Source organism: Batrachochytrium dendrobatidis, assembly GCF_000203795.2.
Source record: "Batrachochytrium dendrobatidis JAM81 unplaced genomic scaffold BATDEscaffold_10, whole genome shotgun sequence".
In the NCBI taxonomy this organism is placed as follows: Eukaryota; Fungi; Chytridiomycota; class Chytridiomycetes; order Rhizophydiales; genus Batrachochytrium; species Batrachochytrium dendrobatidis.
The window spans coordinates 536,663-558,712 of record NW_006281108.1 but is presented as its reverse complement, the minus strand read 5'-3'; the positions used below and the strand labels follow the sequence as shown (position 1 = coordinate 558,712).

Genomic DNA, 22,050 nt, shown 5'->3' with positions numbered 1-22,050 from the left:
CACTCTTCTTTTTTACTTTAACAACTTGTAGCAGATTGATGTTTCAGCATGAATATATCAGACTGGCACTTTATTTTCCAGAGTTTTTGAATTTCTCAATAGTTTCAAGCTTATTGAAATCGTCTGGCCTCATCTTGTACATGGTATATGCATCTAAAATATATACATATAGCAAAAAATCAGCATGACAAGTTCTATCATCCCAGATTATAAAAATATCAAGTTCAAACTGCTTACAGATTGCTGCAACACTGCCAAATAGACCCATCGAAAGAACCATATTCCGGGTACGATAAGGTCTGAGTATCTGCAGTTTGTACTTTCTGAGTTCTTCTGGAGTCATAGTTTGCTCCAAATGTCGAATATGCTCAGCAGTTTGATCGACCGGAAACTAAATAGGTCGCACAAGATGTATATCAAAAGCCAGTGTCGTATTGCAAGGACAACAAGTTATATTAGCATGATGGGAATGAGCCACATTTTTCTAGCAGAGTTAATCGATATACACTGTAATGGTAACAATCAAAAGCAAAGGCATCACTTGCAGCTGCTCTCTTGATGCTTCCTGGCTTGGCTGACATGGTGAATTGGTATAATTTGCTAAAGAGTTTCCAAAATTCCAATTGAAACTTGTTCCTAATTTTACTGGCATTTCAGTCCCATTGGCAGGATCGTGATAGAATATAAAAAGTTGTTGAACAAATCAAATTGAATACACTGAAATAATATTCCTTCAATGTATGCTTTGTGGCAGCTACAGTTGTACTCAAATACTTGATAAAAACTAAACGAATGTTTAAATTAGTTCTAGTACATTCCACATTCTCAACACTTGTTCAGTCTCCAACTCTTTATTACAAGTAAATATTGAATGGCCAGCATGAAAGCAACAGTCATATTTCTACAATCCATGTTTTGCTAAACTAGAACGCGAGCGTATGAGTTTAGAATACAACAAAACTTGAGAATAGTCAATCCCAATATCTGAATTGAAATCAATGAGTTTGGAGATCGTATAGCATATAGTTTACCAAAAGAAAAAGGTTGGATTCAAAATTACAGTTTGATGTGTGCATCATATGAACGTTGTCTATTCAAGGGTTGACATATCAATCGGAATAACTGTAATTTCAACAATTATGATTTAGTTTTATAATACAAAACTATGAATTAGTTTATTTAGACTGTTGGTTTAATTATGAATATAAAGGAGTATCACAATCCTTATTTGACGAGTGGTCATGATTGCAATCATTATGGGATTGACTGTGCTTCTTTTTGGAGCGTTTAGAAGGTTTAGACTGTCTTTCATATGCATTGGGTTCATCTGGATCACTTCCGTCCAAAGATGAGTAGTCAGACGACGATGATGCATCGGGTTGGTGAGGCTTGCGATAGATACAGCAAACTAGATTTGAAATGATGTACCAAAAATCAATATTATGAATATAAAATGAATGGTAATATAGACGGATTAGAGACATGGCAGTCATCTATACAGGAATATAGGTTTAACGAGGTCGAAAAAACAAATTCTTGAAAACGATGTTACAAAGATTGACTCACTCTTGCTTTTTTTCTTATTCATGTTCTCATTGTCAATAACATCATCGTTCCAAGCCACTCTTCGCTGACTAGAATCAAGACCTCTACCCTCCAACTGCAAGACGCCAGCAGTTTCTAGTTGAGTAGTCACGGACTCTTGTGTCTGAGTAGCCGTTAATGTTTGAGTACGACTAGCAGTATTTGTGCTGTATTGAACAGCAGATAAAGAGGAAGTGTGTCTATTTTCACTACTAGAGTCTTGTCCATTACTTATTGACTCGCTACGAGAATGGCTTTGATTAAAGACAGGCAAAGACGACATGCCAGAGTGTGAATGCATGAACCTACAGTTGTTGATGAAATTGGAAATCAAAATTAGCTGATATTCCCTCCAATCTTGAATTTGGCCATTTAAAATTTGGCCAAATTCAAAATATTTTTCAATTGCTTTCCTGTTGGTTGGCTGCTTACACTTTCGATATTGGCTAGTAACATCTGCTGCTGCTACTATGCGACAAAGCGCTTTTAAACAACTGACTGCTTCTGTTAGGACTGCTAGAATTCAGCGTACAGGATATTTTAGTCAAAGATTGGGATTTTCTACTAATGCGTTGCAATGCTCATCTGTAATGTCTGCGCTCCGTATTGCGTCATGCCAATACCAGAAAAAACAATGGCTTCATTCTACCAACTGTGCTGACCAATCCGCCCCCAATTCAAATATATCTGCACCTGGGGTTGGAATTTCGGATGCGAAAGCTACTTCTACATCCACTACTGTTTCTCCTCGTCCAATCTATCTGGATGTACAGGCAAGCGATCATTCACTATGAATCTAGCCATCGATCATGTTCCCATCTATTTAAAACTAATCTTGACGCTATCTTTAAACTAACCAACTATTGAATGCTTTGATCAGGCTACTACACCAATGGATCCTCGAGTTCTTGCCAAGATGATGCCTTATTTTACAGAAATGTATGGAAACCCTCATTCTCGCACACATCAATTTGGCTGGGAATCCGAAGCTGCAGTTGAAGCTGGTCGTGCGGTAAGCTGTTTGTTCAACTGTTATGACAGCATGTGTTGCTGAAATAGTTGGATACGCTGTCACACTTTTATGTCTGCTCAGTTGTCTGATCACTTGCATATCTTGGTACTAATCTAGGAAATTGCAAGTCTGGTTGGGGCTGATCCAAAAGAAATCATTTTCACAAGTGGAGCCACTGAATCTAATAATCTGGCCATTAAAGGTGTTGCCCGATTTTACAAGAGCAAGAAACGACATATTATCACTACTCAAACTGAACACAAATGTGTTTTGGATTCATGCCGTGTGCTTGGAGAAGAAGGATTTGACATTACATTCTTACCTGTTCAGACAAATGGCCTTGTTGATCTCAAGGTAATCATTATTTTGAATCCGTAGTGCTGTTTGTATTGTTGAAGCTCAACTCATGCCACTTTTTTTCGTGGGTTCTGCTATACTACTATAACAATGAATTAGGTTTTGGAAGCCGCTATTCGACCAGACACTGCTTTGGTCTCTGTAATGACTGTTAACAATGAAATTGGTGTTATTCAACCCATCAAGGAGATTGGACGTATCTGCCGCGAACACAAGGTTTTTTTCCATGTAAGTTTTTGCAAACATTCAAGTTTGAATTTAAATCAAAATACAACACATTGAACTGGATTTGCTTTTACGGATTCACTAAAGTATTTGTGTTTGTAGACTGATGCTGCTCAAGCAGTTGGAAAGATTCCAATCGATGTCAACGAGATGAACATTGATCTTATGTCAATTTCTGGACACAAGATATATGGCCCCAAAGGCAAGTCAGGCGATTGTTGGCTTTGTTTTAAAACGCGATCATACTAATTTTGTATTTGATTTCATTCGCATAAAATAGGGATTGGAGCACTTTATGTTCGCAGACGGCCTCGTGTTCGTCTTGAACCACTTATTTCAGGTGGTGGCCAAGAACGAGGTCTTCGTAGTGGAACTGTTCCCACTCCTCTTGTTGCAGGTTTTGGCGAAGCATGCAGACTCGCAAAGTTGGAAATGGAGGTCAGTCTTGTGATGCATAGTCGCTATAATAATTTCTCTCGAGTGATGATATTATCTTGCAAATCCAAGAACAGACTTTTGTAAAAGAGTACTTTACATTTGGGTATAGTATGGTATTGTGCGTGTGCTTGTCTAATTTTGATTGAGCCGCCAATCCTGCTTTATCGAATTGATCAAAGTTGAATACAAGTATCTTTTATTGTCGACATGCGGATTTTCACAGGGAGACTGACGAGAGATTTTTGACTTGTTTACTAAATAATGGGTTTACACATGCGTTGTACGTGATTTTAACCTTGTATATATCTCGCCTCTAGTCCGACTCCAAACGCATCAAGAAGATGTCTGACCGTCTTATCAACACATTAACTTCCAAAATCCCGAATGTTATACGAAATGGAGATCCTGATTCGACATATCCAGGCTGCGTGAATCTGTCATTTGCCTATGTTGAAGGCGAGTCCCTTTTGATGGCACTTAAAGCGATTGCTTTGTCTTCAGGGAGCGCATGCACGTCTGCATCTCTTGAACCCTCATATGTCCTTCGCGCACTTGGTGCTGATGATGAAATGGCACACTCTTCAATTCGATTTGGTATTGGCCGCTTTACAACTGACGAAGAGGTCGATTTTGCGATTAACGAGGTGTTGCAGCATGTTGAACGGCTGCGTGAAATGAGCCCGCTATGGGAGATGGTAATACATGTTTGCAACCACCAACTTGTCAATCAATAAGGATGAGTCGGCATTTTACTTACCACTCCATTTTGGTTGTTGTATTCTTGTATAGGTTCAAGAAGGTGTCGATCTTAAATCCATTAATTGGTCCCAGCATTAAATTTTGTTTGCAGTGTACTATTTGAATGCATTATCTACCGTCCGTTTTCTTTTTAGTTTGGTTATGCAAAGAATTGTGGTGGAGGCGGTTTGAGGGTGGTGGTAAGATACAGCTTCATACTAATAAACACAACCATCATATAATGCACACAATCAAGCTATAGATTTGAACTGAAATCATCTTTTCTGGTGTAACCATACATTGTACAATATCCAGATATTGGGTTTGATACTCATTGTCATTCTAAAATATTAGATACGTTTGCATTCTAGTTTAATCATCAAAAGAATAGTATAGTTTAATGTGTTTGAAAGGCACAATCTTGTCCAGTAAACTGGCATTTATCATTTTATGAGATTGGCTACTTGTATATTTTGACTCGGGTGTTTTATTTGTAAATACGGCTGTAAGCACTAAATCTTATCTACAAGTCACGTGTTTACTGCGTTCTATATAATCAAGTGTCTGGCAACAAGGTGTTCCATTTCAAATCGAATCTAGTTCAACCTAATCATGTTTTTTAACAAAAAACTAGCAAAGCCGTCAGTGCCAAAAATGCCTTTAAATTTTGGCACTGTATCACATTATGCTCAACCAACTCCACAATTTAATCTCGAACCCAATGCTATGAAAGTAATCTCGCCATTTACTATCCCGCCCATGCTAGCACCAGCTGCTGACGAATGCGCTTTGGAGGAAGACGATAAAACAATTGTTTCTGCCTTTTTGGCAACTCGACATTCACGCGATATGCCTTCATTGGAGACCCTGGTGGCGATGGGTATGTATTCAAAAGCTTCAACTCGAGAAACATTAAAATGGTCGAGTTGAAAGTATTCAATCTACAAAATTCAAAATATTGATTCTGTCATGATGCAAGTCTGAGTTGAAGCACGCTTGTGATATCAAGTACTCATTTAGTATAATGGATTGTAAATTATAGAACCGTGGGTGGCCGCGTACATTGTAGGCAGCATTCTTTCCATTCCAGGTATGCAAAAAACACTCCAAAAACATTATTGGGTTAGAGTCACTCCGTTACAATCAAGCTCTATCAACACAGTCGATACCGTTCAAGCTCAACACGCTATCCAAGTCAACATAGTACGTGCATTGAAAAGATTGTTCATCTCGTATTCTTTGGTGGAATTTATTTGAAATAGCCAATAGAAGTAGATACACATTGCAATCGTAATACTATTCATGTATACTGATCATATCATAGTTTGCAAAGGAATTATTGGACTACAGTCTTGCAGTACTACGACAAAAGAGCGATGAGTCTCCGACTGTACCTGATTTTATTATTTTGGAATCGTTGGTCGTGTTTATCAATCATGTTGCTACCATCACATATCTGGTAAGCTCTTTGTAGTCTACCATGAAAAAAGACATTTTGCCAGTAAAGCGCGATCCATTGAATATACTGCCTATTGATTTTAAAAATGCCAAATGCAGTACCCAATGGGGTTTGAATACTCATTTACTAAATTTATTCAAATCATCATGTATATAGCCAAAAAGGCTTGCAAAAAAGTGCTATGATATACTGAGTGCTTTTGAGCAACACCAGGCCAGATATTTTGATTCGGAATATTTTTCAAATCTTATTCAAACAGCAATGTACGGTTATTTGCAGCACTCGATCGACATGGACTTGAGTATATTAGTTGATCAAACAATCGATCAAGTCTTGACATTCATGACTCCAATTCAGCTTGAACACAGCGTGGAACGCGATTATCGTGAAGTGATGGTCATGGCAAATGTGTTTCTTGAAGCGTAAGGGTTTCAATTTATAAACATATTGTTTAATTTTGTCATCTTGGTTTAACATTTGACTTTTATTAAATATTAGGCTGCCTTGGGATGTATCTAATGCCAGACATCTCGCTATTTTGTACGGGCAGCGAGACCATATAAAAAGCTGCTTAGATGATTGTGAGCTTCGTGAGATTCAACTTGCCGCACAACATATGATGAGCAACTGCATGCATCCTGCAGGTATGAGTCTGTATATAAGCCCGTTGAATTATAAATAGCTTTATTAGCCTATGATGCAGCAAAATCAAATGCTTTGGATTGACATATTATCGTATTGGATGTAGATATTGCGGAAAGTGGCAAATGGTATAGACAGTCGGGTGCAAGAAAAGATCGCGATGTTCTAGTTGCTGAAGGATTTGAAAAGGTCAAGGCAGAGGGGAAAATTAAGCTTACTGGGGATCTTCTTGCTAATTACATCAAACTTAAAATTAGCAATATTCCCCTTGGCCTAATTCCTGAATGCTGCAAAGAACTTATTATCCAGATATGCAACAAGGACGAGTCGTACAAAGGTATAGTGTCATTTTAGTACTATAAAAGTTGCATGTCAAGACCAAAAGCTTAATCTTTTTCCGACTATGGTTTGCAGATGATGTGTGGCTCGAACAAGCAGGCATAGATGCGATTCAACACGTCCTTCTCATGAATCCACAGCGATATGAAATAGTACGACTGATTACTCAGTTGTGCTCGTATATCCTTGAACACAGCACAAAAATTATTGTTGAGCCAACCGCACTAGCCTCTGTAGTAAAAGTGGACGCTCCTGAACCAATAGAAGTTAATTTGCCAACTCAATCAGAAGATGGAGATCAGTCTGTTTCTACTGCACCAAGCGATGAGGCTGTAAAGCTCAAAAAGGCTCAAAATCGATGGCATAACACATGGGGTCTACTGCTATGCAATCCAAGCCTGCTACCTTCAGAAGAGGTATCTAGATTGCTATTTTGACTACTTATAGATGCACCACATAAAAATTGATAAGCCAGCAGCACTAAAATATTTGAATCGACAACCTGCGCTCATGTAAACTATATAGGAGCTCAGTACAACCCAATTTTTTTGCAAAACTGTAGCCAACGATGCTTTAAAATGTCTATTGAATATATAACTTGCCAGCTAAAGTTGTAGGGCATTTCACCAACAATTCTGACTGAATCAAGGATTAAATCAAGAATTAAATCACATGGTTTACAAACAATGTGCAAGTATCCATGTATAAGATCAAGTCAATATGCACTGGCAAATGCACTGATGTTTCTTTAATAATAAAAGACTAAGAATACGCGGTAAATACAAAATATTGCATCATTTTGGCCCAATCTTGGTGTAAAATAGTCACCATTGAATTTCAAACCACATGTAGATACTATACCAACATCTACTAAGGCTGTGAATTCACAATCTACATTTATAAATACGACTCGTATCCAAACTGCTAGTAAAGGCAATCAAGGCAGCATGAGTGATGGTTCTGATAGTTTCCATTGTTTGTCTTTGAAAATACAATCCTTTTTAAACATGGTTTGCCATTTTGCAAGTAGAGTTGTTTGTCAGTGCTGGTTTCAAAACACAAAAAACGCTACTCGATACGAAATTATATGGCTTTAATCTGCTACGCGTTTTGGCATTATTAAACAAAAGCAGTGTTTTACAGTGCTCTTTATACACCACTACCGTATATACTAGCCATGCATTCAAAAAATATAATGGATAGATTCAAATATTGCTGTTATTCATGTTCAAGTGCCATATTAACGCTCAATAACGCTCTGCTATTACAAAGCAAATCATTTACGACTACTTGAACCTGTATCTAAAGTTTCCAAGGACGTTTTGCTGTTCTGTGCAGTAGTCCGTGCACTAGCTCGTGCTGCTCGAAGTGTCTGACCAGCGCCTGTAAACTTTACCTTGTCCTAAATATGAAGTAAATAGCCATCAGATACAAATCATGTTGTAATTGGTAAGGATGTGTATTACCTTTGCACCATCTTTAGAGTCTTCACTATCTTTGGATTTAACTGGAATAACTGGATAGCCAAAAAAAAGTTTTCCTGGTGGAAGCCGGAGAGCCGCAGGAGCAAGGGCTTGATCTTTCAATGCTGTTGCAGTAGTCACGGACTCGTTGCTTTCAGTGTAAAAGCATAGTGTCAGCATTTACAATTATCAAAGCCTACAGACATCAAAGGTTTAAATACACATACGAGACTGAGTTTTCTTTGCCATTGAGTCGTAGACCCCCACCAAAAAAAGCACAAAACGGATCAGATCCCTTGAATGTATGTGCTTCTATACTCGTAGCAGTCTGATCAATCAACAATTGCGTTATTACTTGGTATCAATACGAATATGCAAATGTAATTTGTGAGTTGAAAATAAGCCTCGTGGAATTACCTTGTTCACGGGACCTCGACGAACTGGTTCAGGATCAACGTATCCTAACGGAGCAGCAAAGTCTACCTGTAAGTCATGCACTTGATGAGCCGTACTGACCCAATCAAACAGTTGTTTATGTCATCGATTTACCTCTAGATCTGTCTCAATGATGGAAATACCGTTGCCGTCTGGTTTAGTTTCCATTAGTAAAATATCATATAGCTTGTCATTATAATTGATAGAGATGATGTCTCCTTGAGTCAGTGTCGTGAAGGATCGAAATGCTTGTTCAAGAACTGCTTTTGGATCGGTGATGTCTAGAAATGCTACAGATTGAGGTTGGATTTTAACGAATTTTCCCAATGGGAGAGAAGTACTTCTCATTTGAACCAACTGTCCTTCTTGTAGTAGCAAGGTTTGCATCATCTAAATCAACAAGGTTTGTCAATGATACTCTACTAAACTGTATTCTAGCATAAAGTCTTTACCCAATTTGGAATATATACACGCCCTTCTTCAGCAATAAACTCCAAAACACCTGCATGCGTCTTGTTGGGTAGAGAGTTGTTCTTGATTTCAAATATCATGGGATACTCAATATGTAGACTTGCTAATTGTATGGGATCGATATATCATAGAGCGAGATTAGGAATGCCATTACTAAAAGGGTTATCTGCAATCAATAGTCGTTCAAATTACAATACATAGTTTAGCCAAGGCAGACGGTGGCATGAAAACTAGGGTTAAAGCAGCAATGGTGTAATTAGTGATATGCAGATCTATCAGCAGAATTATAACCGACTGGTCGATCATTATAGCACAATCGTACCCTTGCCACCATAATTGGCACTCTTTTTGTCGTTTCCAGGCAGCATCGCAATAGAGAAGCATCGATAAACTTCCTTCTATTCATTCAAAAAGTCCAAGTGGCAAGGCCAATGTAAGCGGTTCAGTCAACTTTAAATAACAGGTTGATGGTCCTGAGCTGCAAGCATGACACTAGCAGCTCATCTCCAAAGTCTGCAATGAATCCAGTCACTATTAATACCACTTACAAACTCGCTTAATGGCCGTCGACCAAACCCAGCTGGACCTCCAAACATATCGTCGTCATCGTATCCAAAACCTCTTGGATTGAACTGATTGAATAAATAATGTGAATGTCAGTGGTCTGAAAACAAGACATGCATTTGACTAGAGCTGATGATAAAGGTCTGGATATTGACCCATCAATTCATCCTTGTAAAAGCAGTTGTCGCCAATGTAACTTGCCATGATATAGATGTCGAGTATTGATAAGATTGCCAAACAATTTTTGCTATTTTATCGTATCTTGTAATCCATCTACAACAATGTCTGGCTAACACAGGAATTGAATCTATTTAATACTGTTAGTATTGTACAGTATTCACATGTATTGAGAGTGAAATGTAAGTGAATATAACTTTATTCAAAACTTGAACAAGTCAGAGTGATGCTCACAGTATATCACAGTACTAAATATGCAAGCTCATAATCAATATGAATTTTAGTGGTTTAAACAAATCGAGTTTATTGCTGAGGACTTTCTGTCAGCAAGATAATATCAACGTCGTCGTGTACGTTCTGCAGTAGGAGCTCAGACTTATAATCAATCACTCCACGTTTCTATATTAATACATGTCAACGTATAATGATAGCGTATTAAATTACATGTATTCTATGCATCATCAGTATGCAAACATCAAACTATACTTTGGCAGCCTTGAGTGTTCCAACCAGGGCTTCAAAGATATCCCCACAACGCTCATCTCTGACAATGACACCGAATTTGACAACCCAGACACCGTTACTATTTTTAGTTCCTAGTCGCATGATTTCTTGGACAAGTTGCTTCACTTCCTCGGTTACAGCAGCAGTCATTTCCTAATTGTAATGATGAATACCAAATGTAAACCAGATTCGATTTGGCAACAGCTGATCGTATTCGTTCAAGGAATACCATAAAAACTGACAGTATCTCGATATTACATGAATCAATTCCATGATGAATGCATTTGTAAATCACAATTCTCTTGGGTTTACTATATGAATTACAAAGTTTGATTGAATGTAAATAGGTGAACTGGATTGATTTTAACCCATTTAGTTTGTCAAATGAATTTAGATTCAAAAGCCAAACTCAATTTAATAGTTTATTACAATGAGTTTGACTGTATTCCAAACTCAAGTGTCAGACTGATGAAATTCATGTCAGATTATTATAATAATAAAGAGAATTCAACGAGAGCAATTTAGTGTTGAAAATAAGTTGAATTCTAAATTTAAATCAATTGTTGCTTTGGTCAATTTGATCAAGAATCAGCATGAATAATATCAACCAGGCTCTGGCTGCATCGCTGTTACATCAACAACAACAACAGCAACAACAGCAGCAACAACAACAACAACTGTTGATGGGACCACTTTGGCGTACAGCTTTTTCTGAACAGCAGCGACATGATGTTATCAACCGACTGTATGTCATTTAAAACTATAGATTTCATGTCATCGTATTGCTGGTTTGAGTGCTTTCATGCATATTATTTTACCTTGTAACCAACACTATGCAAACTGCTATACTATTTTATGTTTCATCGGCTTTCTTTTAGGACTGATTTGGTTCGTCAAGGTATTCCACCAAATGCTCAAAATGAAGAACGGATCCGCAACCTCGCTGCCAGTTTCGAATCTGGTATATACGACCGAGCTGAATCTAGAGTAGGCTATCAACCATTGAAAGCGATGCTTATTAAAACGATCTGTTTCTGGATTAACTAACTTTAAAGTTTTAATTCCATGCAATCGACTATCAGGATAATTATGTGGCATTGCTGCAGCAAAAAATGATGGCAATTAGCAAGCGATTAACTATATCTCGAGAACAGAGTAAATACCATTTATATTTCATTTTTGTGATCAGTATAAAACACAAATGACTGTTGGTGTATTTTGGTATTCTAATATATCTAGCAACCTTTACCAAATTTTATAGATGCTGGAGCAGCCTCAAACACATCTCCATCAACTCAAGCGTCATCTACACCACAAAAAACAACTCAGGCACAGCAGCAATTGCCAGTCAATCAGATTGGCAATCCACTAGATTTGACACAAACCTTTTCCAATCCTGCCATGATGGCTCAATTCCTTGCTCAACAGCCACAACTACAGCAGCAAATCACTGCTACAATGATTCAACAAGAACATTTTCGTCAACAGCAGCTGTTGAATAATACTCAATTGACAGGACTGACGGCTGCACAAAACAATCAACTTTTGCAAAGAAACATGACTAATCAAGCCAATGCAAATACAACGACAAACCAGCAGATTAGAAACGCCATCAATTTCATGCAACAGCAACAACAGCAGCAACAACAGCAGCAGCAACAGAATCAGCATATAATGGGCTTGGCTAGTACGAATACAAGCCCACTAGTAACCGCGTCTACACTTCCGGGAAATACCCAATTCCGTCCTACTGGCACATCCTCTATAATAAATTCGAATACCTCGGCACGAGTCAATCAGCAGCAACAGGGAGAAAAACAGACAGCAGCAATAATTCAGCAAGCAAAAATGCAACAGATGCAATCTACTGCACCATCAACACCATCCATTTTATCCTCTTTAGGTTTACAGCAACAAATGCACATGCAACAATCAGGTATAAATATATCTCCACTGATGACATCTACTAATCACCCTGTTACAAGTATGCCGAGCCGTTCTCAAGACTCTCCTGTTTCTTTAGGAAATCACTTGACTGCAGGTTTGTTGAATCTACAACGAGTTTGACATGCACTATTCAGCATGTTTATTTTAACCCGAATGTTTATTACTGCCTAGGTCTTCGTTTAAACCCATTGGCACTTAATGATATGCAAAAACAATATGTCAACAAACGTGTACAGTATAACTTTGCATTGGTGGATATTATTGATACTATTAATGAGCTTATTGGTTTACTTTTAATTGGCTGTTTTAGCTGCAATTGATTAGCCCGATATTTCATAATATCGATCACTATGTGAATGTGATGCAACAGCATGGAAATGGTGAAAAGGAAATGGAAAAAATCACAAAGTTGTTAACAATGGCAAGTTTTTTGGCAAACTACAAACGATGCATTGTCAGAATGATTCAACGTGTAGCATATATGTGTGTTAACAAATCATGTTGGCTGATCGTTATACGACTGTTCAACTATTCTCGTTATAGAAACAAATGCTTACGGAACAATTTGAAGCACTTCCACGTGAAATATACTATCTAGCACCAGTGGCATGCGATACGACCATGACTCATTTGGAGAAATACAAGTCTTACTGTGAAGTATTAGAAAAGGGTGGACAAACGGGATCGCTTGGACAATTTCCAAATACAACTGAGGCTGGGCATATTGGAACACCAGGTAGTATAAATTCATCCCAAGCGCAATATGATACACAATCTCCAAAACAAAGATCCTTATTTTTATATACTACTTCAGGGGATGGACTTGCCACAAGTGGACCAGCATCGGCCCAGCCCACGCCTACTTCTGTTACTACCACAGCGGGAGCAAAAAAAAAGCTAGCTGATTCACCAAATAGCACGGTTCATTCACGCAATCATGCACCTTCGACACCTAATGCTTCTTTGCTCAGCACGAGAAAATCCATACGAGCAAGCGGTACCAGTAATGTATCAACCAAAGATACACTTGACTCGGTAAAAACACCTGATGTTTTGGCGCAGCTTATGATTGAAAGGGAGTTTGGACTACCGACTTCAACAAGCTGCACTGCATATGGGTTTGGTGATGCAATGATGCAGTTTGAAAGTGATGAAGGTGTTGGTGATCTATGTGATTTTGATATAGTCGGGGATGACGACGAACTTATAGGTAATATTTGTCTATATCAAGCTTATTTGAAGGGATAATGACTGGAGTTTAATTTTGGAATTGGTATAGATGAGGCAACGTTGTTGTTTGGCAATGAATACTGTACTGTCGTGTCTCCAGAAAAATCGACAGAGCTCACAATTGGTGGCGATCTCAAAGAGGTATAGATTTCAAGCCGGTACTATGTATGTGTGGTGTAATTCATTGTGTTGATGCATATATTTTAATGATAAGGGAGCGGATGCGCGGACATGGACATTATTGGAACAACTTACTCAGATCAAGACAACAATGACAATGATTACAGTACAAAAGTTTGATTTGTTACCGCCCAATGGACCCATTTTGATTGTATTTTCGTGGGAAGGAGGACGACGCGTTGGAGTGCGTATAGGCAGCGAGGCAATGTTTAATCGGCAAGAATGCAATGTGAATGGGCTGCCTTTTCAGGTTGAAATGTTGTGTGGAGTGGATTTGAAAAAATTAGATGATTCATTAGCAAATCTAGCACAAACACTTAAGCGACCTGTTGGGATAGTTGATATGCTTCGGATAGCTATTGCATTATGAGCAGTAAATACAATTACAACTGAATTCACGTAAAATGGGACACTTGTATTTATCTTGCAGTGACTATTTTAGAATAAACAATGACTAAATATTCGTTGCAATCGTTAAAAACTAGTTGTTTCAATAAATACAAACTATAGTTTTAAGCTGTCTATTTTTGATATAGCAATATAATTATGCAATCACCAGATCAACAAAGCATTTTATAAACGCAACTGTTTTTCCATGTCAATCACACAATAGTTGGATGTTCAGTTTGAACAAGTGCGGATTTATTGAAACTGTCAAGTTGACATTTTAGTGTTTTATGTGAATATGGCTAATAAAAGAACAGCCAACGAACAAATATTTTGGGCAAACCAAATTTGGGCAAATTGGTTTAAAGACGGATTTCCTTCTTGTTCAAGTCGAGTGCATCTTGCTAATAAGAGGGCTACAGGAAGAGCGTAGTCTAAGGGCTTTACATTTCAAATAGGTGTGATGTGCACTCAGTAATTAGACATTGGGTTGCTGGATACCTTGCATTCCTTTGTACTGCATGCAAATTGAATGCAGCACCCGTATAGCTCACTGCATGCTCACTGGATTACATATAAACTTACATTGTTGTTATAACTCTTTTGCATGAACCCATCTGTTTAGCTACTGCCATATAACAGCCAGCAACAACACCTGTTTTGGTCAACTGCATTCAGCCAACCAATTCTTTAAAACTACAAGATCCAACTAGCATGTTTTGGCGCTTCGGTTTCCATAACTCTTCGGTGATTGACAGTATTCTTGAGAGAGATGGTGCGACTCTTGAAGATATCATGGGCGAAGATGACCTTGTGCAGGAAGTCAAATCTCAGAGTCCAAAGCTAATAGATTTGTATGTGTTGGGCTGTATGCTATAAACAATCACCCTTGTCTTGTATGTGTTCCACTTGGCCGAGTTGCAAGTGTGGTGAAATATCCCCGTTAGAGTATTCTATATATTATTGGCTTCTCTCTCCTCTTGTATATCAATTATTTGGATTTATGCCGAGTGTGTTTATGGACAATGTTTTGATAGCCTTTCTAATCCAGTCAAGGATAGTTGGGTCATTCATTTTGTCCGATCCGGCTTCGTATCTCTGCTTCAATCCAATCAATCTGATGCTTGGTTAATCTAGAGCTTATCTAGCTACCTTTTGGTCGTATCCATTGCATCACGATCGAGCTTGAGTTGGCTTGAATGCGTTTGGAAATATGCCCAACAGCTTTACTGACGAGTAATTTCATGTTTGAATTGTATGACATGTCGATATTTGTCTGTTTTTAATGGGTGACTAACCACTCATTTTTCGGTATCGCTGTGGATATTTGTGGAAATTTTGAACACTGCGTATCCTATCAATCTCTTGGGGTTTCAAGCCTATGCAAGCCTGTCAACATTGAAAAGCTTTTGGGATATATTACTGCTGATGATTTGGACGAGGCCAAGAAATTCAAGTGAGTATTATTTTGATAGGTTGATCAAATGCTTATACCGCTTACAATCTATATGGGGAAAAGTGTGGGTCCATATATAGCTTCTGATCTTGTCTGAAATGCTAATGGTTTGTATTAACTTGTCTGGGATTCGCTAGATTTCCATTTGTAGCATCCGAGGTTTTCGGATGCGAAATATTTGCTATTTGCGAAGCCCTTGTCATGAACTCGGAAATTTTTGGCAATTTTTGGAAACTATTGGAGAAACCTGCTCCACTTAACCCATTGCAAGCAAGCTACTTTTCCAGAGTCAATTACTCACTTTTGAATAGAAGAACTGGTTTGGTAAGTTGTTTTATCACGCAGCGATTTTAGCATCTCAAAAATGAACCTTGCAAACTGCCGCATCTACTTACTGGTTGTTGACACTTTAGACTCTTGCTTTTATTCGCTCTTATCCAAACGCTGTCAAACTGCTTTTAAATCATATTGGTACTTCCACAATTGCCGACCTTATCTTAAGACTGATCACCGCCGAGGATGCTCCAGATGGAGTTGGTATCATCAAGGTTAGAATCATTGATCGAGTACTGGAATATGTAACCAATGATACTCTTTGGACTGCTAATATTATTTTTATCCGTGCATTACATTCTGTAGTGGCTTGGTAGTCAAGGCTTGATTTCTCATTTATTTTCCCAGCTCGACCCCAATCTGGATCCAGAGATTCACACAACTGCATCTCAGACGCTAATAGATATTATCACTGTCAGTTATCAAAGTCAATCGATGCCTGAACAAACACCCGAAGGTGCACACCCCTCCGATATGCCGCCCAGTTTTTTTGCTCCAGCTGGAAACACGTTGGTCGATGAAATGAAAAGGTACACTGAATTCATTCGTCGCTTTAACCAAACTTGTGATAGACTACTGTGGACGCGTTATATTGAATTCTAATCAAACTGACATTTTGTTTCTATATTCTAATCTTACAGTAAAATTTTACTTCAGAAACTTGTTTTATTCATGCTTGACCAAAAAGCACCTCATGCCACGAGCAGTCTCACACACGGCATCAACATTATTGTAGAGCTCATTCGTAAATATTGCAGGTGTGTTTCTATTTACTTTGTAAGCATCTGCTTAAATTTAAAAAACGGGCACACGCCTTGCCATGTTCAAAATTTGACGTGGATATGTTTCATGTGTTTATCTTTTCATCTTGGTTGTTTAGTGAAATTGAAAATGCCGAGATTCAGCATCACGACTATCTAGTACAAGTACAAGCCAATCGCCAATGCCCAAGACATCCTACGCCTGAGAGACTAAATGCACTTTCAGTTGATATGAATGATTTGTTGCATGTTGTCAAAGCCAGCTTACCAGAGTTTGTCAAACTATTAGCCACTCCTCGCAGCCTCGCTTCTTCAACTGATCCTGCATATGTCCGTCCCGTATTAAAACTGCGTCAAGCATTAGGCTCAGAGCGACTCAAAATATGCGAGTTGTTTGCCGAGTTTCTGCATCTGCAATATCTATTTACTTCCTCTCCACTTTTTGACAGTCTAATCATGCCTCCTCCTTACACATCTCCAGCAAACGAGGCTGGTGAAATCCCTGCTTATGTTGCACCAACCGATACTGTTATTGATGGTCTCATGTCACTCACAGACTCACTGGTTGATGGGAAAATCATGGTGGTCTGTATCAGCCATTTTTTCCAATTCAGATGGAACAACTTTTTTCACTCTATTGTGTATGATATGATTGCCAAGGTGTTTAATACTTATTCGTACACAAGCAGTATTCCAACTCCATTGGCGATGGCTGGACCTGCTCCCTCTGCTGCAGATCTTTCTGGAAGTGAGATTGATGCTACTTTGACTATTTCTCAAATTACTAGCCAGAAAAAAATGAGAGAGCTCCGTATCAGTGTCAAGAGACTGGTTGTTTCGGTATGACATGCTATGTCGATGATACATTTGAGTAGTTTCTTATACTGATGGTTTAAACTGTTTTTTGTAAACGCGTCGTTCATTTTACAGATTTTTAAAGATGCTCATCTAATGGCTCACATTACTGATGCTCAACATCAAAACGACTACGAAGTGTGCGTGTATTTATATTGGACTGCTCTTGACAAATGGTGTTGGGTGTGCTATATACTAATTCTACTATTTGGCGGTACTTTCAAACATTTAGTGAGCAACCCAAGGGTGTCAGACTTGGGTATATGGGTCATTTAACGTATATTTCAGATGAAGTTTGCAAATTGTTTGACAAGTGCAATGTAGAGCTTGACGATGAACTACACGGTAATATTGAGATGATTTTTGTAAATCTTGACTGGTGTCACTAGCTTGTGTATTCACACGTGTCAACTAACTATATATTGCCAAGATTTTATGAACTCTGATCAATGGAGCGAGTATGTATCGCACCCACTCCGAGAAACACGCGAGCGAGACCGACAACCTCTTGGCGGGACACGACCCGAGATACCGATTGGAAGTGGGCCCGCTTTTGCTGGTAGCACTATTGGTTACAATCCTGGCAATGGAAAGTTTGGTGAAGATATGTCCGATTCAAGCAAACCTAGGAAAAAGTCTGAAGTTGGCCGGGATGGGAGCGACGAAGAAGAAGACGGAACTGCTGCTGGCAGTAGAAACACATCCGGAGAAAGCGATACATTTAATGATCAGGTGAGGCATTACATTTATTTTGGTACAACTCTGTACATTTCCTCCACCTCCCTTTGCTTTTTTCCATCTACCCACTACTCATTGGGAGGGTCTATAGTGGACCTGTCCAGGGGTGGCTCATGTATCAGTTTTGTTTAGTTTGCAAGATATTTGTGTCAACAGCTAGTGAAGGACCTACCAGATCGTTTCTTGGGCGGTGATAGTTCTGATGATGACGAAGATGCAGAGCATCAATGGATGAAGTAAGTGCTTTTGTTTATATTGATTCGCTGATTCTGTTGTGCTAATGAATTGGCCAACCTGTTTCTAGCGATCTCGAGGGACAAGATGTTAGCTTTGATATTGCAGAGGCTATTCAGATGGTGTGTATAGTGATTGGTTGACTCTTGTTTGGTTGATTGTGTGCACAACAACCATCACTCATGGGTTTGGCTGGCTAAATGTATTAGGACGATCCCTTTGTCGGCGGCAGTCGTGCTCGTGAGCCCGATGAAGAAACACTGAGCGACGATATGGCTTCATCTAGAGTTGATGGTGATGACGAAAATCAATCAGAGGTGAGTATTAGTATAGGTTGATACATTGCGATGGCTTTATCACATCATACACTGCTGACACTCATTTTTATGGAAATACAACTGTTTAGAGTCGCGGAGCGAGCAATATTGAAGGCTCAAGTGACGCGGATGGCGCATTCAATACTAAAGATTTGGAGCAAGCGCTATATAGTGTCAATAATAACTCTGCTTTTGGAGAGTCATCATCCGAGACTAATTGGGCTGATTTCAGCAATATGGGCGCTGTACCGCCAACCAAACCACCCACTTCTGAAGTTGAATAAAGCAAACCGGACATGCCTTTTACATTATATTGAATCATGTAGATGGTGTGCTTTATAATACCAGATTCTTCAAAAACTCTATTTTTATTGAATATCTTGGCACCAGCTCGATGCCATCATAGCAAAGGCTCGGTTCCATTCCAATCCACCACGCAATCAATCCACTTGGTTCGTATACATAGCTCTAGAGGTGGAATCAGATCAGTACGGTTTTTGGGCACACCTATGGTTGTAGTGCTTGATTGATGTCTTGCCATTGACATTACTGTTAGTCTGATCTCCTCCTGCTGATTGGCCAATCCATCGTAATAAAACAGCTCAAATGACGCGATGGATTGTAACTCTTGGCGAGACTTTGGCACTGGATTCAAACTAAATAGAGTGGTATAATGGGATTCGGAACATATAACGAATATTGGAAGTATAGGAATTTTCATGAATTCGCCAACCTAATGGAAACGAGTTACGTTTAGAAATTGGGATAATTGATGGTAAACATGAAAGAATAAATACCGAGCAAATTAAACACTTGGATTGCTAAGCTTATAAACGGGTCGGAACGATGTAATAATTAGAAAATAAATTTACCTTGATGTTGTTGTAATGCTCAAATAAAGAAAGCTGTCCAATTACTGATTGTTTCTTAATACCTTTGAGAATAGTTTCATTTCCTAAATCTATATTACCATCGTGAACGTTGGATGTAGCCACACCATTTAAAGCCAAATTAACCATATCCTATCACACCGTAAAGTCAGTCAAATTTAAACCAAGATGGGTCTAGGCACAAATTAAAGTTAAATCGGTTACCTGCGTGCAATATCCGTGCCGACCCATCAGTTTTCCATCTGGATCATCCATGTCTTGTTGGATAGCAGACACACTCCGCGAAAGTATCAACGAAAAAAGAAATTGAATAATTCCATTGCTCCTTGTATCACTTGACATGAACTATTTGTAAGTTGCAATTATTTTGGTTAGATTCAAACCAAAAGATGAAGAGTGTCTATCAAAACAAGTGGCATGCAATCTATACGATCACCTGGTCAATATGAGCATCAATAAAGTCTTTGGTTGCTTTAAGCGTATCAAATGTATGGTATTCCATGCCATCCGTAATTGTATCCGCCAATGTAGCGTCTGGCAAAGATCTACACGAGTTGTCAAATAATGTTGCATTGATTGCAAATCAGGCTACTGCACTACCTTAGTTTATATAGGGTTGCAAATATATTCATTGCTAAACTTACATGACTACCGTTGCCCGATGGTGTGTCTGTCCTGCTTGCCAGATCATATCCGCAAGCGCATGCGCAAGGGCAAGATTTGATTGAAGCCTGGTTGGACGCAAACGATTTTGCCTAGAATCATAAATTGTAAACAAGGTCAGTAGCAAGGCATACTTGGCCAAACGACACTTTTTTGAAAACCCACTTGATTGCCGAAAAATCCTTTGAATGTAGCAGATGCTTGATGACAAATGCTTGTACAGACGCAAGCAAACCGCATGGACCCCCCTAAGCATCAAATTAGCAATGTATACGAGCAGTAAATCATCACTCGTTACGATGCATAGTCTCTAATGCTTTTAAAACAACACGACTTACCTTGACTTGAACAAGACCATATGCCAGATCGATTTTATCTTGAAAAATAAACCCCTTGTTTCGCCATTCATCACCAAACCACCAACGGCCTCGTACATTTTCATTTAAAAATAAAAGCTTCTTTAGCTCATTAGCCAAATAGGGTGAAATGCGTGATCCTTGACTTTGATTCCAAGCCGATGCGCATGGCCCATCCAAATACGTTGTTTCCTCATCTGAAAACTCCAAATCGTCAATGATTTGAATATCTGTGTGTAGATTGGGGTTACCGGCACGGGAATTTAAACCACCATTATTTCTATTGGTAGAGAGTTTTAGAAATGAAGATGGGTCGGGGAGCGGAGATACACTAGTAGATTGGCGAGTAGTGAAAGAGTGGGGGTCTACTTTACGGTTTACAATCTCTTGCATTTGGATATCAATATCTTGTATGGAAAGAGTTGAATCTGCAATACACATAGAACCAAGCATGTTTGTTATAGTTTAGTAGTGGAATGTCAAGAATGACATGGAATACATGATTGCCAACAGTTAGCAATCATACCCGAATTATTGCAAGTTTGATGTTGATTAGATATATGACGACCAATAATTGACTTGTGAGCCTCGCTTGGAGTTGTTGCGTGAATAAGAGCGGACACTGCAGAAAAAGGTCTTTCTTTTGAGCTAGAAGTTGGTTTAGTATGTTTTGTACAGGTAGAGCTGGTTGATGAATGGGGCGAATTGCTTTGCATAATAGACTCTTTACGAGACTTTATATTGGACTTGGATGCAAGTTTCGCGGTTCTTGTCAAGATCTGGTCAATTAGTATCTCCAGGTAAGTTTCAAAAGGCATATCTACATTAAAAGTGTATTAACAATGGGTCAGTTTGAATCTATACACGCTTGAATTCATCCATTTAAAGATGTACCTGCTGTTTTGTTGGATGCAACAGCTTTGGTAATGTTCAAATGGGTAGCAAGTGCTGCTCGACTCGATATGGATGGCATCTATTTAAACACATTAGTATTAAATGGTTTGATTACAGACATGCATGCTGTAGTAACTAGATAAATACTAAACACACATTCTTTACTTCAGTCTTGAAACAGACCAGAGTTTTTTCCAATCCTCGAGCAGCTAAAAATTCTCGAATTAAAGCAATGCTCAAATCACAAGGAGATACTTGGGAACTGAACTGGGGAGTGCAGCATGACTGAGAAACTATATTTTCTGATGGTTTCATCAATGTTGCCATGTTTGTATTTGATAGACTAAGGTATTAGATTCGGTTGTTATGGGACGCGTAGCTACAGCGTCTAGAATGGGCTG

The 22,050-nt window shown here is 38.7% G+C and overlaps 9 protein-coding genes across 9 annotated transcripts; 4 read left to right on the top strand and 5 right to left on the bottom strand.

Moving 5' to 3' along the window:
* Positions 1 to 70: 70 nt before the first annotated feature.
* Positions 71 to 343, bottom strand: BATDEDRAFT_90680 (uncharacterized protein; the record flags this gene model as incomplete). The annotated part of the gene is made up of 2 exons (XM_006680804.1): positions 71 to 153; positions 238 to 343. 2 exons carry the CDS (start codon positions 341 to 343, stop codon positions 71 to 73), a joined length of 189 nt encoding a protein of 62 aa, XP_006680867.1.
* Positions 344 to 1,196: 853 nt separating this feature from the next.
* Positions 1,197 to 1,867, bottom strand: BATDEDRAFT_26592 (type 1 protein phosphatase-activating protein YPI1; the record flags this gene model as incomplete). Its single annotated transcript, XM_006680646.1, has 2 exons — positions 1,197 to 1,408; positions 1,567 to 1,867. The coding sequence occupies 2 exons, from the start codon at positions 1,865 to 1,867 to the stop codon at positions 1,197 to 1,199; spliced, it is 513 nt and encodes a 170-aa protein (XP_006680709.1).
* A 185-nt stretch (positions 1,868 to 2,052) lies between these two features.
* On the top strand, positions 2,053 to 4,533 carry BATDEDRAFT_90451 (cysteine desulfurase; the record flags this gene model as incomplete). Its single annotated transcript, XM_006680882.1, has 8 exons — positions 2,053 to 2,357; positions 2,465 to 2,596; positions 2,714 to 2,950; positions 3,053 to 3,181; positions 3,281 to 3,380; positions 3,459 to 3,616; positions 3,934 to 4,311; positions 4,406 to 4,533. The coding sequence occupies 8 exons, from the start codon at positions 2,055 to 2,057 to the stop codon at positions 4,451 to 4,453; spliced, it is 1,485 nt and encodes a 494-aa protein (XP_006680945.1). The 3' UTR covers positions 4,454 to 4,533.
* Positions 4,534 to 4,966: 433 nt separating this feature from the next.
* On the top strand, positions 4,967 to 7,391 carry BATDEDRAFT_90566 (uncharacterized protein; the record flags this gene model as incomplete). The annotated part of the gene is made up of 8 exons (XM_006680881.1): positions 4,967 to 5,234; positions 5,397 to 5,557; positions 5,679 to 5,813; positions 5,970 to 6,235; positions 6,312 to 6,457; positions 6,562 to 6,792; positions 6,870 to 7,210; positions 7,320 to 7,391. 8 exons carry the CDS (start codon positions 4,967 to 4,969, stop codon positions 7,389 to 7,391), a joined length of 1,620 nt encoding a protein of 539 aa, XP_006680944.1.
* A 1,310-nt stretch (positions 7,392 to 8,701) lies between these two features.
* BATDEDRAFT_4457 (polyubiquitin-binding protein UFD1) lies at positions 8,702 to 9,561 on the bottom strand (the record flags this gene model as incomplete). Its single annotated transcript, XM_006680531.1, has 5 exons — positions 8,702 to 8,740; positions 8,807 to 9,082; positions 9,145 to 9,266; positions 9,361 to 9,393; positions 9,486 to 9,561. Coding segments are annotated over 5 exons (546 nt in total), but the record flags the coding sequence as incomplete, so codon positions are not given.
* A 646-nt stretch (positions 9,562 to 10,207) lies between these two features.
* On the bottom strand, positions 10,208 to 10,558 carry BATDEDRAFT_90678 (uncharacterized protein; the record flags this gene model as incomplete). Its single annotated transcript, XM_006680803.1, has 2 exons — positions 10,208 to 10,303; positions 10,391 to 10,558. The coding sequence occupies 2 exons, from the start codon at positions 10,556 to 10,558 to the stop codon at positions 10,208 to 10,210; spliced, it is 264 nt and encodes an 87-aa protein (XP_006680866.1).
* Positions 10,559 to 11,001: 443 nt separating this feature from the next.
* Positions 11,002 to 14,135, top strand: BATDEDRAFT_26588 (uncharacterized protein; the record flags this gene model as incomplete). The annotated part of the gene is made up of 9 exons (XM_006680645.1): positions 11,002 to 11,153; positions 11,287 to 11,395; positions 11,491 to 11,563; positions 11,670 to 12,449; positions 12,527 to 12,606; positions 12,666 to 12,780; positions 12,954 to 13,565; positions 13,635 to 13,726; positions 13,800 to 14,135. The coding sequence occupies 9 exons, from the start codon at positions 11,002 to 11,004 to the stop codon at positions 14,133 to 14,135; spliced, it is 2,349 nt and encodes a 782-aa protein (XP_006680708.1).
* Positions 14,136 to 14,505: 370 nt separating this feature from the next.
* On the top strand, positions 14,506 to 19,156 carry BATDEDRAFT_35677 (uncharacterized protein). Its single transcript, XM_006680723.1, has 15 exons — positions 14,506 to 14,610; positions 14,778 to 15,006; positions 15,531 to 15,608; positions 15,746 to 15,932; positions 16,022 to 16,156; positions 16,248 to 16,471; positions 16,583 to 16,699; positions 16,822 to 17,542; positions 17,633 to 17,697; positions 17,790 to 17,902; positions 17,988 to 18,289; positions 18,428 to 18,531; positions 18,600 to 18,651; positions 18,739 to 18,846; positions 18,936 to 19,156. The coding sequence occupies exons 2-15, from the start codon at positions 14,867 to 14,869 to the stop codon at positions 19,128 to 19,130; spliced, it is 2,541 nt and encodes an 846-aa protein (XP_006680786.1). The 5' UTR covers positions 14,506 to 14,610; positions 14,778 to 14,866; the 3' UTR covers positions 19,131 to 19,156.
* A 41-nt stretch (positions 19,157 to 19,197) lies between these two features.
* Positions 19,198 to 22,011, bottom strand: BATDEDRAFT_35676 (uncharacterized protein). The gene is made up of 10 exons (XM_006680722.1): positions 21,806 to 22,011; positions 21,650 to 21,728; positions 21,282 to 21,575; positions 20,738 to 21,183; positions 20,565 to 20,647; positions 20,381 to 20,491; positions 20,173 to 20,281; positions 19,941 to 20,081; positions 19,719 to 19,868; positions 19,198 to 19,579 (listed from the first exon to the last, which is right to left on the bottom strand). Exons 1-10 carry the CDS (start codon positions 21,974 to 21,976, stop codon positions 19,247 to 19,249), a joined length of 1,917 nt encoding a protein of 638 aa, XP_006680785.1. The 5' UTR covers positions 21,977 to 22,011; the 3' UTR covers positions 19,198 to 19,246.
* Positions 22,012 to 22,050: the final 39 nt, after the last annotated feature.

What these genes read in the sequence shown, in the direction of transcription:
- BATDEDRAFT_35677 (XM_006680723.1), top strand. Translation starts at nt 14,867, where the DNA reads ATGTTTTGGCGCTTCGGTTTCCATAACTCTTCGGTGATTGACAGTATT. An exon ending in ATGGAGTTGGTATCATCAAG is followed by an intron (nt 16,157 to 16,247) that starts GTTAGAATCATT and finishes TACATTCTGTAG; the next exon opens with TGGCTTGGTAGTCAAGGCTT. An exon ending in TCAAGAGACTGGTTGTTTCG is followed by an intron (nt 17,543 to 17,632) that starts GTATGACATGCT and finishes TTCATTTTACAG; the next exon opens with ATTTTTAAAGATGCTCATCT.
- BATDEDRAFT_35676 (XM_006680722.1), bottom strand. Translation starts at nt 21,976, where the DNA reads ATGGCAACATTGATGAAACCATCAGAAAATATAGTTTCTCAGTCATGC. An exon ending in GGCACGGATATTGCACGCAG is followed by an intron (nt 19,869 to 19,940) that starts GTAACCGATTTA and finishes ACGGTGTGATAG; the next exon opens with GATATGGTTAATTTGGCTTT. An exon ending in AGCATTACAACAACATCAAG is followed by an intron (nt 19,580 to 19,718) that starts GTAAATTTATTT and finishes CGTTTCCATTAG; the next exon opens with GTTGGCGAATTCATGAAAAT.